This window comes from Pungitius pungitius, chromosome 1 (genome assembly GCF_949316345.1).
Source record: "Pungitius pungitius chromosome 1, fPunPun2.1, whole genome shotgun sequence".
NCBI classification, from domain to species: domain Eukaryota; kingdom Metazoa; phylum Chordata; class Actinopteri; order Perciformes; family Gasterosteidae; genus Pungitius; species Pungitius pungitius.
This window is the reverse complement of record NC_084900.1, coordinates 33,490,577-33,506,593: the sequence shown is the minus strand read 5'-3', so window position 1 is coordinate 33,506,593 and position 16,017 is coordinate 33,490,577. Positions and strand designations below refer to the sequence as shown.

The following is a 16,017-nucleotide window of genomic DNA, read 5'->3' as shown; positions in this document are numbered from 1 at the left end:
CCGCCACGTGGCGCATTCTGATGAGGCGCTTTTCAGCGACCGGCACATCGAAACACCACATCGCAGACAGTCTGGGGCCAACAGATCCACTAATGCAATGCGGAATAAAACTCATGGTTGGCATCTTATCGCGGTTTTAAGTCTCACAAATGTAGATACGTTGGGCCGATGGTATTCAAGGCTCCAGTGTCCCAAAACATTCCAACCACTCGGAAGTCATTAATCATTCAAAATGTTATCATTTTACTTTGTTAAAATCATCTATTAATTTCTCTTGATTAGATTTAGTTCCTAATTCTATTATCTATTTTATGATGCTTGTTTAAAAATGTCATTTCGACACAAAACAGCATGATAATATTTGAGTTTTTTTACCTATACTAATGTTTATTGAAAGCCATTACAGCATAACTGAATGTAACTGAATTGTTGCTCACATTGAAGCGTGATCAGACATCAGTGAAAGCATTCATGTTGATCTCCTGTCAACATCCTTTTAGGATGATTAAACTCCACAGTCACTACAGCCCTCGGCCCGACCGCAAACGATGAGAGCCCGTCGCTTAGAGAATAAACCGTCAACCACACAGGGTGCCGCTCGGGGAACAACTTGGCATCAGCATCGGCACAGGAGCTGGTGGCCGATAAAAGAGAAGGAAGAACCCCGTCTACATCAATGGAGCCCAAGTGGACCGATTTTAAAGGACCAAAAACAACCTGGCGTTGGCGTCGCACGTTTCCACTCTGGCTCATAACAACAACAAAAAAGCTCATAAGCGGCTTTATTTCTGAAGGACACTTAAGAAGGCAAAAAGTTTTGAGCGAATTTGAGCAATAAGCTGGAAAACATTAGTTGCAATGTAACCGAGTTCTAAAGCACAGGAAGCGTCCCTGATCGTAGTCGTGTCCCCCACAGTCCACCACTGACCTCTGACTCTTCCCTCGCAGTCTCTGTTCTATTTTAAACCTCTCTCTCTCTCTCTCTCTCTGGTTGGGGGCTCTGCGTGTGTGTGTGTGTGTGTGTGTGTGTGGTGACGAACCCTGGGTGCACGGCAGGGAGGGAGGAGTTTGTGCTGCTGGTGGCAGAGGAAGAGAATGAAGGGAGAGATGGGGCAAAAAGAGGAGATGATGAATCTCTGCAGGAGCGTCAGATGGTTCGGACCGAGCGCAATCAGGACGCAAGACTAAGATTCTGGATGGACCTGTTTACACCCCCCCTTCCTGCCTTGGGTTTATTTCCTGTCCTGTGACTCCTCACCCTCCCATAACCTTATCCCTCCCCCCTCCTCCTGCTCTGCGACCTGGTCCTTTTTTAAAATCTGAGATTATACCTGGCTAGACATTGAGAGGAGTGGATTAATAAGGCAGCTCGGCGCTCGGCTGGGGGGCGCGCCGCAGTGTGCTTCAGCAGGCCAGCGAGTCGCACACTCGGTTGTTTATTCGGGTCCCGGGTGCCTCCTGGCGTGGACATGGAGCCAAGTAGCAGGAGCGGGGAGACTCCTGCTCCAACCTGCACAGTATGACGGTAGAGTACCAGGAGTGGGGCCAGGGGGAGTCGTTGTGTAACTCATTGTACTTGCGTTGTTTTGTGTAGTTAATGCAGTTACTTGAGACACCCTTGCATATTGGTAGTTGTTGACTTGACAAGCTGCCCCCCCCTTCTCCCCTTGCTTGCGCCCGTCGTGCACAGATTTACACACGCGCATGCACGGACGCACTGCTCCTCTCGCGCCCGTGCAAACAATGACGGGAAGTCCATTAGTGGGAGCTTCATTGCACCTCCCCACACATCCTGGCTTCCTCAGCAGGGTGGGGGGCGGGGGGCGGGGGGGGCGCGACGACGGGTTGCACTGCGGCCCGAGTGATGGGATGTAGGAGAGCCCAGTGGGGCTCTAGAGGTGAGGTTGGGGGGTGGGGGGGGTTGTGTCTGGGCCAGTGGGGGAAGAGCTCCTTAATCCTGCAGCCTTCTGCTGCCCCTTCGTCTCGGCTTCGGGTATTATTGAGCCCGGCGGCCTGGAAGCCTGCCAGCAACGGACCTGCGGTCGGTTTTTAGTGTTTCGGTGCACAGTTTTGGCTTATGTAAGGATAAGCTGGTCCCAGACCAGCGCACAGGGCGACGGTGCAGGCTTCGGAGTCCGCTAGTTGTCATCCCACAGAGGGGGAATGGTGGTGGGAAGCTGGGTGTCCGGTACGATAGTCGGTCAGGGAGATGTTTATTCTTAATTTGTGCGGTTGAAAACATTGTTGTATTTTAATCCTTGTGTACTAGTAAATGTGATCTGACTTTCTCTTTGTCCTCTTTCCTGCTCGTGTTTCTTTAGGTTTGCCACCACCCAGACTGCCAAGACCTGAATAACAAAAGCCCCCTTCACCTGTGTGAGTCATGTGACTCGCGCAGCCATTCAGAGAACACTGACAACATGCACTTTGACCGGCACCCCCGATTTGACCTGCAACCTCAAGGTAGACTTTCATTGTTTCTTTATGTGCAAATCCCCCTCTGTCTGTGATGTTATACCTGTGGCCTCATTTAAAGTAACATGTCTAATCATTTGCAAAGCATTTGATTTTCCTTAATTTAGATTTTTCCTTCCTTTCTGGAGTATAAACTTGATGATTTTCAAACATTTTCAAACTGATTAAATATGAATTGGTAAAAATTGTTCACATGAAAGCAATTCAGAGCAGGTAGTTTTAAAGACTTCCTTTATAGTCTTTTTTTACCTTTATTTTTAATCACTATTTTGTCAAATATAAAGTTATAAATTGCAGTGTACCCCGAATACAGATAATTATCACTGGATCCTTTTTGATATTGAAGAACTTAAGGAATATTTATTGACCACAAACAAATCCCCTCGTCAACACAAAAGTCTCTAAGTGGCTCGACACCACCAGCGAGAGAGAAAACCTGCAACGCTTGAATTTGGCTGAACACACCCCTGATGTTAAAAGTGTGTGCAACGTGTTTTCCCCCCTTCTTTTTCAACATTTCAGCCTCCATCCTGGCTCGAAACGTGTCCACGCGCTCCTGTCCCCCGCGGACCAGCCCCCCCTCCGACCTGGAGGAAGAGGATGAAGCGAGCAGTGACCGCGGGTCGGTAACCTTTCCGTTTGCACCGAGCTAGTTTTCGTGTTTTCCTGCATCTGTTTTTCTCCCTGGAGGATAGATGTGTTGGACGTCTTAAATGGTCACTTGAAGGAAGTTGTCACAAGTTGTCTGGTAAGATGACGCGCGTGTCACCGTTTTTTGCAGGGAGCGCAAAGCGGGGGGGATGAAGGCGGTGAAAAAGAAGACGCGGAGACGACACACTGACGTGAGTACTCGGCCTGAAGTGCCGAGTAAGAGTTATTTTTAGGCTTTTCATAAATGCAGCAGCAGCCGTCGTTATCCTCTGAAATGCCCCCCCCCCAACTCCCTCCTGTGGAGAGCACATGTGCACTGTAAACTAACGGTGCGTCTGCTCCTGCTGCAGGACCCCAGCAAGGAGTGCTTCAGCCTCAAGTTCGATCTCAACGTGGACATAAACACAGAAATCGTACCTGCAGTGAAGAAGAAGACTCTGAAGTAAGAGGAGCGGAGGAACAGGTTGCGTTTTGCAGCGGTTTGACGCGAGCCAACTGACCGAGAGCCCGCTTCTTTCCGCGTGTTAACAGAGAGGTTCTAGGGCCGGTGTTTGAGAGGAACGGCATCGAGCTGTCCCGCGTCGACTTGTTCCTGGATCAGTCCAACACGCCGCTGTCACTCAACTTTGAGGCCTACCGTTTTGGAGGACACTACCTCAAAGTCAAAGGTAAGAAGTCACTGCGTGTCTTGCAGACACATTTCAGCGCACGATCGGCCGCATCTTGCAATAATGTCCTGTCCTTGAAAGCCATCGTTGAATTTATCTGCAGCCTATTTCATGTGATGCTGCTGATTTACAAAGACTTTCAAGAAAAATCTAACATCTGTCAAACAGGCCGGCATCAGATCGTATTTAGCTGCACTTCATGCAAATTTAGCTGAACTGTGGGTGAGCTCATTTAGATATTTAGTCCTCTTGAATTGTGGAGAAGCGAAATGTTTTTGTATTTTATATATCCCCCCATTATTGTTGTCCTGTTACCCTCCGTGGTTGAATAATGTTTTATTCTTACGTTCAGTTGTTGAACATTTTTTTAAATAACTGTGGGCCAATACTCGACGACAGAGAGTGCGGATGTTTCACTTTTGTTCATAGAAGGCAGGTAGCCTTTCGGTGGGGTTCTTTGGTGTATTTTAGGCGTCATGCCTTTAACAATGACTGAGCTGCTTTCCTCTCACGCCCTTGTTTCTGACGACCATGGAAAAGGAGTGGACTGTATCCTCAGAAGTTATCAGGGCTACGAGGAAAAAAACGCTCTGCTCGGTCCCTTTCCAGAAGGCTGATGAAGATCCCCAGGAATCTAATGTCGTTAACTTCTTATCAGCATGACGACTTTCTTTCCCATAATCACCGGGAATGGGCCCTCTGTTCTGCAATTATTGCAGTTACAGTTGCTGCAGTTTCTGGATGAAAGGTCCATTAAAGCATTCCATAGAAGAGCTCCTATGCCATGACTAATTGCTATTCTTTTGAAATTCTCCCCCCCCCCCCCTCCCAAACGAGCCCCCGAAACACAGAGGTCCACAGCTGTTCAGGCTGGTGGTTAAGAGGTTTTTCATTGTTCCGACGGCTGAAGAGCTCCTTTATTGAACCTAAAGCAGATATTGCCGGTGTTTTTAACCAACGATCACATGCTTTCAAGCTGCTGCTCGTTGTGATGATGCAACAGAGAACCCTCACCTGACTCTGCAGCTCCCCTCGGCTGCAGGATGCGATTGGTTGCGTTGCAGCTTATTAGCGATTTAGTTTTTCAACCTTAAACATGTTTGTCATTTTATTTTATTTTTTGTCCACTCATTTTTTTGCAAGAAAAGAATAGTACAAAATGCACCACTCTCGGCAACTGAAGTTTTACTTCTATCTGACGAACACATTAAGCAGCCTAGGAGAGTCCCCTCAGGGGTCGGCAGGAGCCCAAAAAAGAATTTATATTGGAAGCAAAGCTCAGAACGAATAATAATGTTGCTCTATATTTGCTAGGGGGGGGGGGTGAATAGTCAACAGTAATAACAGGTTGTTTTTTTTGTCTGGAACTTGTTTCTACTGCCCTCGGGTGGCCAGAGTCCCCCCCCACCCCCATTATTTTACAGGTTTAAGGCTGGTTGTTATTACATTACATTTACATAAGGATTTCACTCAGGCAATTAAACCCAAAGCCCAATGCTCTGGGTGCTGAGGCCCGTTGAGAATAATTAGAAAAAAATAATTATAAATACACTTTTGCACTTTCTTCAAATTTCTGAGCATAGACATGAATGAAACAGACCATAAATGAAGAAAAAACGCACCGAAGGCTTTGCAAGACTTGCAGGTTTCGCTTTCCTAAATCGCTGAGTTTCCTTGCGTTTGTGTATTCCTTTCAAATCCAGCGCGGCTCGGCGATGAGCTGAAGGTGGAGCAGGGTGTGAAGGACTTGCGGTCGCTTAGTCTGCCCAACATGAAGCCGTCCGGAGGTCAGAGCCCCTACATCCTCACGCCGGACGGCGAGAGGACGGAGCATGGATCTCTGGGACGCCGGGAGGCCGTGGATCTGTTGGTGAGTTGGAACTGGCCGGACAGAATGATGATGATGTGTTTCATGTGACGCATAAAGCTCATCAGTGTCTCCCAGGCTCAATCAAACCCAAATATATTTAAACATACACGCACTTCTGGGCCACCACACCCGTTACTATTTCCCTTAACTTCACATCCTCTCCCCTTCACGTCCGTCAGTCCCATGATGCTTTGGGCCAGTATCTCGTGGTTGTCCCACCATTACCTCATCGTATTGTGTTACCTCTATCTGCCCAGCAGTACCCTTTTGAATGTATTTTTGGATTTCCGCTTCAATCTTTTTCCGTATGTGTGTGCACCATGTCTGCCTGCTCTTTTCTGCTTAACGAACCCTCCAGTTTCGGCAGGGCTATATATAGTATATATATATATATATATATAAATATATATTCTATATTCTATATATCATAATATGGCATACGGGTTGTGTGGTCCTGACACTTGAAGCCATTATATTATTTGTCTTTACCCACTTGGTCATCATATCCACAGTAATGATGCATTGTTATTCATCAAACATCTTACGTACGTAAAAAAGCACCATTTCTACATCGGTGCGTTGCCATTCCAATTGTGAGGTATTTGGTCAAAATGAATTTGCAGAGCCCTCGTTTTCTTCCCAGTTGATGGTGGGTTGCTTTTAGGGACCACTGTGCCACTTCAGCACTTCCTGCAGCTACAGGAAGTGGTTGTTTTGTTACCGATGAGTAACGCTCAGAGGCTGACGGAGGCCCCCCAGGATCTGGATCCTGCTAATCATGCAGCATGGGGACAGGGCAGACAGTCACTGGGTTCATGTCGTGGCTGCGTGGCGTGGGCCCGTCGCTGTTAGCTCTTAAAGAGCATTTTGGAGCCCTTGATTTCCAAAGTAAGCTTGTTTTTGGTTTTTAGCTGTGGTGTACACGTTTACATTGGTGTTTTTGGGGTTGTTGTTGATCTTCACTGATGGCTCTGTGTATTAATGGTCTGCCCAAACTGCTACTCGACAAATAGATTCAAGCCGACTTACGTTTGCTAAAGTATTATTTGATTATCGAACAATGCAAATAACAAACGTTGAACTGAATTCTGTAAATGTGATCACTGCGTGCATGCACACCACAACGGTGCAGAGGAGCTGATCTAGATTGATCCCTCTTCTTTAAGCTAGCGTTGACACTTGTTATAACAACGGCGTGCAAGTGATTGCGTAAGTCATCGGTTGTCTCGCACCTTTAAGGTGAGTCCGGACCCACTTACAGGTGAGTGGGTGTGTGTGTGTGTGTGTACGTGTGCTGTGTAGACAGACTCCATGTCATCATTTCTTCGGGCAGGGAAACCTTCCAGGCCAGTTAGTCATCCGGCACAGACATTCACACTGGGGGGGGGGGGGGGAGAGGAGAGTTTTAGTCATCTGGTATCTGACTTTAGTTTGCTGCGTGGAATTGTTTCTCTGTTGTATATGTTGTTGGTGCAGGTAAAGCCTGTCTCATCTATTGACTGAACGAGGGGAGACGGACGGCAGTGATGAGCGCAGTCCTCAGGGGGGGTCGTATGCTCTCATCGAAGTCTGTGGGGGTGGGGGGGGGGGAGGACTTTCTGACTGTTGATTTGTCCATTTGGTTGCTTAATGGACGCTTTGGTTTGAAGACGTGTTTGCTTTGTTGTGGTTTCAGTGGAACGCTGAACGCACCTCTCTGCAAAATCGGTCTGAATTTCAAGCTTAATGGACTTTTTTCACGTTCAAACACGTATTTTCTTGATGAGCTCGATTTTGAGACTTCACAACCAGCTTGAAAACCAAATATGTTCCACATCAGCTTACAGATGTGGGATGAGGAAACGTAAGGGGCACACACACACACACAAACACACACACCGAGAATGCACATTTTAGGGACGGAGGAGACATTTAAACATTTTTGATGGGAGTAGTTTGAATTTTGTGAAAGAAGAATCCCATCAGACCCAAATACACATTCAAGGCAGCAGTTAGTTTTTTTGTCGTGAAGTGGCGTCCGCTTTGTAGCTGTTCTGTGCCTGCCCTTAACAGGGTGGGAGGCCATAAAGAGTCGTTATTTTATTGCTCATTTTAATACAAGCCTATATTTTCCCAGGAAATTGTCAGAATTGTAAAGTGCAAAGGAGGCTAAAGGGAACCAATCTAAAGACTGATGTTGCATGGTGTTATTTATTACTCAGCGTCCTTTTTGACTGGCGGTTGGCAAACCGAGCCCTTCGGAAATTGACATTTGCACTATTTATGGTATTTATGGTACAAGAAAAGAATTGGTTGAACCATAACATATTCTGAAAATGAAAATGATTGTGAATTGCAGAACTCCATTTCCCTTTTCTGTGACTTTATGAAGGTCTTTGGTGTCGATGAGCCATCTCTTGTCCCCATCTCGGACCCTCATAAGAGACTCAGCGAGGTCTATTGGATACTTTTGTCTCAAACAGACTCGACAGCAGAACCCTTGCGATCCGTGTTGGGTGCCAAGCCCGTATTTCATGAAAGCTATTTGCAGGACAAAAGCTCTATTTGGACATGAGAGCGACGACTGCGGTCCTTTGAGTTTCCATGGCAGCAGCTTGAGCCCTCGCCATTAAAAAAAAAACAAAAAAACCAAACATGCGTGCCTGCTTTTTGTGGAATCAAGGCCTCTGCTCAAAGAGGTTCAGGTATTTGCCCAGTGACCGGATTCACGGCCTGGCAGCGGCTTGTGCCCGGCTTCAGAGGAAACGAGTCCTGTCCTTTTTCCGTACGGAGTTACTCTTTTGTTTAAACGGGTGGGGGGGGGTGCGTATTTCAATCAAAGTTTATTATTGCGTGCATGCTTTGTTTTATAGGCTCTGGCAGCGTGGTGATAGGCTGCAGAGAGCTTTGATGATCCAAATTGATTATTTTACAACGGGGGGGGGGCATGTCCGCGCTCTGATTGGTTCGAGGACACATTCCGACCGGGCCGACAGTTCCCACAAAGCACCGCTAACCCTCACGATATCAGCAGCATACTTTTAACCTGCTCAGCCCGGCGGGGGGGGGGGATGAGGGGGGGATGAGAAAAACACTTTTGCAACAGCATTGTAGAGTGGATGAGATCCACATCCAGCCAGTAATCATGTTTCAACGCAGCATCAATTCAAAACGCTCACTCGGCGCGTTGAAGTCATTGGTCCATATGCAGAGAAGCAGGACTTTCCTTTTTTTTTTAAGTTTTACGATCGTCATAGAGATAACTAAACCGTCTGGGACCTCGTGCTGTGCACATTGATCCTTGCTCCCTGTCAGCGGTTTAATCACACGTGACCGCTGAAGGCCACACTAACGCCTCTGAATCAGGTGAAATACGCAAAGGCCGCGCAGCAGAGTAAAAGGGCTTTAACTTGCAGTAAGATCAGAAGATTCTCATGCGACATACAGCAGAGGTAGACTGTGTGGTTTCTTAAAAAGCCATTGAGCAAAGCAGTCTGTGCCAGAGACGCTGATGTCATCGAAAGGCCCCGTTGGAAGAGGAGGGAACCGGTCGGCCTTTCTTTCTTTCTCTCTGCTTACTGAACACAAAGCAAGAGAGTGGTGCGTTTTTCTACAGGAAGGAGGGATTAAGACTGCTTTGAATGATATTGTATTCATGTCGTCTGGCCGGAGCAATTGTCATTTATTTGCTCTCCTTCACTTCCCTGGATATGCAGAATGTCTTCCCACATCCGCATTACGCAAACTGTGCATGGTGGCCCGTCGCATCCGGCAGCCTGCCCCTCTCCTCTCTCCTCTCCCTCGTCTGGCCTCTCCTGATAGCTCACAAAGGGGCTCGATTGTCGATTAACACAGGGCCGCTTTCAATGACAATGGCCCGAATCAACGGCGGTCACACGGGGCTTCGTTGAACTGAAACCCGAGCTCCTCCCGTACAGCCGTCGAGCAGAGTTCGCGTTGAGACTTTGATGTACGGGTTTGAATAAAACGTTTTCATGTGAGCACGCGGTTCAATCCCAGATCTCAATGAGTGTTTGTTGACAGACGAAAACCCCATAACCCGAGTAAGAAGATGTTTACACAAGAGTTCTACCATAATACGATCAACGTGACGCTTGTGTTTGTATAGGCTTCATTCACTTCAGCAGCGGTCAGTTGATCAACTGTTCAAAAATATGTCTGATTGTAGGTTCGCCGATCTGAAAATGTGTCTGTAGCTCACTTGGATATAACTGCAAATTTAGTTGTTTTTTGTTGGACAAAACATTCCGTAGTTCTCTGGACAAACGGATTTCTTTAAGAATATTCATTCAATATTTTTTTCAATGTAAAAGTTACTGCAAAAAAGGATTCACCTTCCTTTTTATTACGTTTTATTTCTCAATCACTTGTCCGGTCGATCCAGTTCAGATGACGCATGTGTTTTTCTGCACGCAACATTCAACAGGCAACTGTTATTATTTCTTTATATGCTTGTGGGAGGAGCTGCAGAAAGCTCAGGAGGTGTGTGTGAGTGTCTGTGTGTGTGTGGTGTGTGTGTGTGTGTGTGTGTGTGTGTGTGGATGCTGGAAAGGTGTGCGTGTAAGAAGACAAAGGACTTCCCCTCATGCCTTACAGTGGAGATTACTTCAGGGTGAACACACACCTTTTACGATTGTTGTGTGTGTGTGACCATCGGCCCGCGGTACACAGTATCATTGGGGTCAGGCGGGCAGTGAAGTAGCTGCAATGCTTCTCTCCGCTCGCAGCTTCTGTCTGATTGGGATTTCCTGGAAATGGGCACTCGTTGACTTTTGGAATTGCCGCTGCGATTTTTCTTTCGTTTGCTCTCTCGTGGGAAAATGGTTCGCTTTGGTCGCTTGTCATCCTGGCACAGCTGGGACCTGCTGCATGTGGACCCCGAGGCCCCCCAGCCTCCTCCTACCGACACGGGGCCGACGACATCTGACTGTCAGGTGAGGCTTCGCTGGCACGCCGAGGTTTCGGGGGCCCAGACACATTTGTTGGTTCTAGCTGGTCAAAGACGAGGCTTTTCTGTGTCATACACACAAGGGGCAAAGTGAATGTATTATTTAGAGGAAATAATAAATACAATACTAATCAATTAGGCAAAAAAAACATTGTGAAAATGTTAAGATTGATTTTTTTCATTAATCCCGTCGGCTAAACCCTGGATGAGTCTGTTTGTAAATCAGGTGAAGGTAGGCAGGGCCTGGGACATCCTCCACTCCATCACACGACTCGCAGCTCCCACCTGAAAGCTTCTTTTTGGACTCGTTGCTGCAGCAGTCCTTGAAACATGCGTGTTGCCCACCGGGGGGGAGGGGGAGGGGAGGGGGGTTTAGTTTCTGTTTCCTGGTTTGAACCGTGTGTGTTTGTGTTGTTGTGCGTTGCGGCCCTCGGGTCTCTGAGTGTCGCGCCGTTTTCTCATCGTTAATCAACCCGCCTGATCAAGGGGAGTAGTTATCAGTTGACCTAAAGGCAGTGGCACAGGGCAGAAAGAGGTGAGGGGGGGGGGTCTTTTTTCCCCCTTATTTTAATACAATCCCTTCCCAGTTAAAGATTTTCTCCTTTCCCGGCCAAGGTTAATGCTACAAACCACTCTGATAAGATAAGGCCGGTAGGGCACACAAGGCTTGATATCGTTATGGTGACACACACACCCTCCCCCCCCCCCCCCGGGACCCAGTGCACGAGTCGCAGTTCCCCACAGCGAGCAGCTTTGTCAGTGAGAGAGCTCCGGATCCGGCCGCCGTCTGTCCTGAGCGACACGTTTACACAGGAGCCTCAGGGAAAACCTTGTAAACATCATTAGTTCGACAGACACAGAACAGAGCGGCTCAGTGTTAACCGTGGGTGGGGGGGGGGGGGGTGTTGTTATTTGCTCGGACTGACTGCAATTGTTTCATTTCATTTTAGTGCTTCAAAAACTGACTGAATAGTTTTCCACGTTTTTAAAGGGGGTTCTGGGCTTATCTGCTGGGATAAGCGGCTTATTAAATGTGCTGAAACGTGCCGGTAAACAATGGGGATTTCCCGCCTAGCCATTATCGGGCCATTTCTTGTGCCTTGTCTTGGCCAGCCACCGTGGCATTGTTCAAAGGTCTCCGGGGGCAAACCGGCTGCCTTGAGATAAAGAAGCGTGGCCCCAGCTTCACACGCCCAACGAGGGTGTTCGGTTTTTGTTCTTACGAAAGCAGTGGATGCAACGCTGATCTGAAGAAGTAGTGAGTTGTTGAGACTGACCTAAAGAGCAGCAGGACGTGTGTTTGGACTAGGGAGCTCCCTGCAATCTGTCACCCTGACTCCGCCTACAAATATTCAAATCAGCACCCCCCCCCCCCCCCCCCTCCCCCCCCCCATATGTGTGTGTGTGTGTGTGAGTGTTTTTTTCGCCCCCGGCCCTGCCTGCTCTTTCCTGCCCGACACAATGAGGCAGGATCCTCTCCCGGTTGCTATGGCTTCGGGGCCAGTGTCCGCATGAAATGCACCCTGCCAGCAGGACAGAGACAGAGACGCGTCCCCGCTTCAAAGAGGAGCTGCCGATCGGGCACGGCGGGACGTGACTGCCAGACGTCGCGAAACCGGACCCTTACCAGCCCGGAACGAGTGAAGTTCAGCGCCCGCGCCCCTCAATGGGGGAGCGATAGCGGCTTTTTTTTTTTTTTTGCGCCTCGGCTCCTCGGACCTCCATTCGTCAGTGGGAGTCCAGGACGGCGTGGATGTGCGTGTTTTTCCGCGCGGACAGAGACCGGGGGGGCTGGGCAGCTGGTTCCAGAATGGGCTGCGATCCATGAATCCGAGCGGAGGATTAGGATGGTTTTTGTTACTTTTGACATGCCTCTGGCTTCAATGGTGAGCACTGTTGACGCGGTGGGAAGCTTCCATCCCTGCATCCTTTTTAATGTTTTCAGCCTCCTGGCCTGGTCGCCGTGTTTGAGAGGAAAAAGGTCTCCCGTTGATTTGTTAATCAAGATGAGAGCTTTTGTTATCCGCAGCCGCTGTTAATTTTTCATTTAGTTTATTAATGATAGGATATGCTCCCACGTGCCTCGAGCACGGACTCAACCCACCAGATTAGTCCAGACTTTACCCGTTGGTCCACGCAGACTGAACACTTCTTGGCTCCAACTACTAAGGCTCGTTTTCCTCTGACTTTTCTCCATTAAAGCCAGTGTGTCTATTTGCAGTGAGGCCACTCTGCTCTTTGGTCATCGTCATTAAATAAATAAATGAAAGGACTTTAAGCTGAAAGACATTTAGGACCCCCCCCCCCCCCCACTCGGATTTACAATCTTGTTATGCAACTCGGTCGAGGCCATTTGTACGCTTTTACTTGACTTAAGTGGTTTCCCGAAGGTCTGGCGCGCTCTTCTTAAAAGGGAATCTGTGCAATGGAGAACGATTTGACCGGAGCTGTTCATAATGTTTACGTCTCATTTTGTCACATAAACACGCCACGAGCTTATATACAGGGTTTCAGCTAAAGTGTAATGGAAGTCGTTTACTTCTAGGAGCTGGGAAGCATGACCTCAGAAGGTTATCCAGGCAGCTCTCTGTTAAATCAAAGCTTTACTGTCCGTGCTCCTGTTTTTGTACCCCCCCCCCCCCCTCAATTCTGCAGTTTTAGTATGATTTTTTTTTTCTTCTTTTGACTGAGCAGGACACAGAGAAACCCTGTGATGAGGTCATGATGAGGTCGGGCAGTATGACAGGAGCTTTGCAGGGCTGTAAAAATGACATGGAGCTCCTTCTTCTTGGCCTGCATGCCACGCTGGCTTTATTTGGTATAACACACCGAAGGCTGTGTGGTCATTTTGAGTTTTGAACAATGCGTGGAATTCCTGAATTGATTTTCATACTTTGTTTCAAGCTCAGAATGCAACGCTAAACAGGGGGAGTACATGTTTGGAGCACTGGAGTATTGATGGTGGGGTATTTTTGTGGGGGGGGGGGTCCCTAAAAGAATTTAGTTGGAATGGCCCGGTCACTTTCAGCAACGTGTGTCAGTGTCCTGGAATGTTACGGCCCTCGTCCCTGCGTTTGATGGAGGCTAACGGCAAAAACAACTGCTTCCCCGGATGCGGCGGCGGCCCCTGTTTGTTTGCTTTGCTGGCGCTCGTAAAGCGGGCAGAGATTGCATGAGCGAGGGCCCGCTGACAGGGTAACAATGGAGCGGCGAAACAATGGCCAGACTCGGTGTTCTTGTGGAACAAGATGCCGCCGGGCGACTCGCGAGACGCAACGTCCCCACGAGGAAGCGGCTCTCCTTCCCCCTCCTGTTTGCGTCCCATCGTCAGGATGCTTCAGCGGGTCCCGCTGATGTCACCCCTCACGCAGAATTCCCCTTTCCGATTTCCTGTTTATCCTCTTTGTATATTTCTCGCTTTCCTTCATTGTCTCTTTCCAACCGTCAGCCTGGAAACTTTTGTCCCTTCCCCTCCTCCTCCTCCTCCTCCCGAGGTGACAAAAATCACTGCCAGCCTGCCTCCTTTCGTTTTCTGTTCAGTGTCCTTCGAACTCGTTTAAATGTTGCTCTCTGTCCTGCAGGGTCAGGCTCGACGGAGGAAAAACATGACCGAGTTCCTGGGAGAGACAAACATCCCCACCCCGGACACCCTGGGGCAGCTCGGCGGTTCTCTGCCCGGCACCGGGCCCGACAGCTGGAAGAACCGCGCCGCCAGCCGCTTCAGCGGCTTCTTCAGCTCCAGCGCCGGAGTGGGGCCCTTCGGCAAGGTAAGGGCACGGGACGCCAGGACCGGCGCTTTCTCCGGGATGTAAAACTGACGTTGTAAAAAGCTTTGAGGCACAAAAAAAAAAAAGAAGAAGAAGAAGCAGCAAACAAAACAGTAGCAAGCTGGGGGGGGGGGGGGGGGTGTTGGGGGTCGGGAGGTCTGGTGAAGTCATTTCCCCTTCAGAGTCTCGTGTTGTCAGCTCACATAATTTTTCTGGAAATGAGTAGGTGGAGGAAAAGTCTCACTCAGTTCTATGAAACGCTGATTTGAAAACAAAACAACCTTGGCTTTCCCATGGGGGAAGAAAAAAAAAAAAGGTTAAAGGAGAAGTTTTGGAAGCTCGATTAAAAGAAAGATGACCCGCATGCCTCCCAGCAACTCAAAAGATCCCCCATTTAATGCAAAATCCCAAATCTTCAAACCTTTCCTTTTGGACTGCTTTTCAAAGAGAATGATCAACTTTGCTTGTAATGAAGCGCACACGTTGCCATTGTTCCTCCCTCGTCAGGTCACATCCTTCACAGTAGCAGATGTCGTGTAGGAACAGTATCTGTCCGTCACCTGTCACTGCCCGTCTCATCTCCATTCACCACGAGCGGCCCCCTTAACCTCTGAGGTCCGGCACCTATTTTTAAGGATGAACAGCCGTCGCTGCCTCCTTTCACAGAACCACGGAACGGAAAAGGAACGGGACTTTCTGATCATTTCACTTCTGAGTCCGGCTGTGCAATTTCTCACTATTTCTCAACACAGAGCATGAGGTTTTTCCGAATGGTTCATGGCCGAACTAAACCGCGGGTCCATCTTCCCCCTCCGTGTTGCTGCTTCCGCCCCCACCCGCGAGTCCCCTTTTGTTATAAATGGTCTCAATGCACACAGCTCATTTTCATAACTGAGTAAGGCCTGTCAGGCTGAACAATGGCCTGAATAGCAGCTACTGTTGGGTTTAAGAATTAAGGCGCGAGTAAGGACAGGGTTTGTATGCAAATGTCTGGGCTCATCTTTACTTACAGTTTGACAACATAACAATAAATGGACAGACAAGAGACGGAAATGGACAGTTAATTTCGCATTTCTTCTCGCTGTCCTGCTGGTAACTTTGTTATTATGTTTTTTGTGTCATTACAGGAGGCGGACCGGCTGGAGCAGCTCCAGAGCAAGCTGCACTCCTACACGGCGTTCGGGTTTACCACGGTGCCGAAGCAGCTCTCCTTCCACCAGGACTCCTGGGAGGACGGGGAGGAGACCAACCTGGACCTGGAGGACAGTTGGAAGACGTTACTGGACGACTCCGAGGTAATGAGAGACGCACACACACACGGGTGATGAAGAAATTCAGAGAATGCATAAAGGTTATTGTGCATTCTTTCCATAATAAATGTAACTCGAAATGTATATTTCTTATCTGCCCGTACGACTAATAATACAATGTAATTTGTACATGAGTCATCAATAATAACAAAAAAAGATAATGTGAGACCCAAACTATCATTTAGCTTTATAGTGGCAATTTAATAGCATTTTAAATTAATCTTTAACTGAAAATTGCAATAAAACATGAATCAGGCAGCCGATTGCGACATGCACAATGGACTCATCTCCTAACCATCGCAGTCTGTTTCCCGACAATGATGCTTAC

The 16,017-nt window shown here is 48.2% G+C and overlaps 1 protein-coding gene across 5 annotated transcripts in view; it reads left to right on the top strand.

Annotated features, from left to right (window-relative positions):
- plekhg5b (pleckstrin homology domain containing, family G (with RhoGef domain) member 5b) overlaps window positions 1–16,017 on the top strand; it is a 36,511-nt gene that overhangs the window by 13,749 nt on the left and 6,745 nt on the right. For 3 of the 5 annotated variants that reach the window (XM_062565510.1, XM_062565505.1, XM_062565513.1), the window contains exons 3-10: window positions 2,322–2,463; window positions 2,998–3,097; window positions 3,257–3,317; window positions 3,477–3,568; window positions 3,658–3,794; window positions 5,498–5,664; window positions 14,194–14,379; window positions 15,507–15,674. In XM_062565510.1, the coding sequence (XP_062421494.1) occupies window positions 2,322–2,463; window positions 2,998–3,097; window positions 3,257–3,317; window positions 3,477–3,568; window positions 3,658–3,794; window positions 5,498–5,664; window positions 14,194–14,379; window positions 15,507–15,674 (1,053 nt within the window). Of the gene's footprint in view, window positions 1–1,080; window positions 1,526–2,321; window positions 2,464–2,997; window positions 3,098–3,256; window positions 3,318–3,476; window positions 3,569–3,657; window positions 3,795–5,497; window positions 5,665–12,039; window positions 12,499–14,193; window positions 14,380–15,506; window positions 15,675–16,017 lie in introns of those variants that run through there. The other 2 variants (XM_062565516.1, XM_062565518.1) reach the window with 2 other exon arrangements.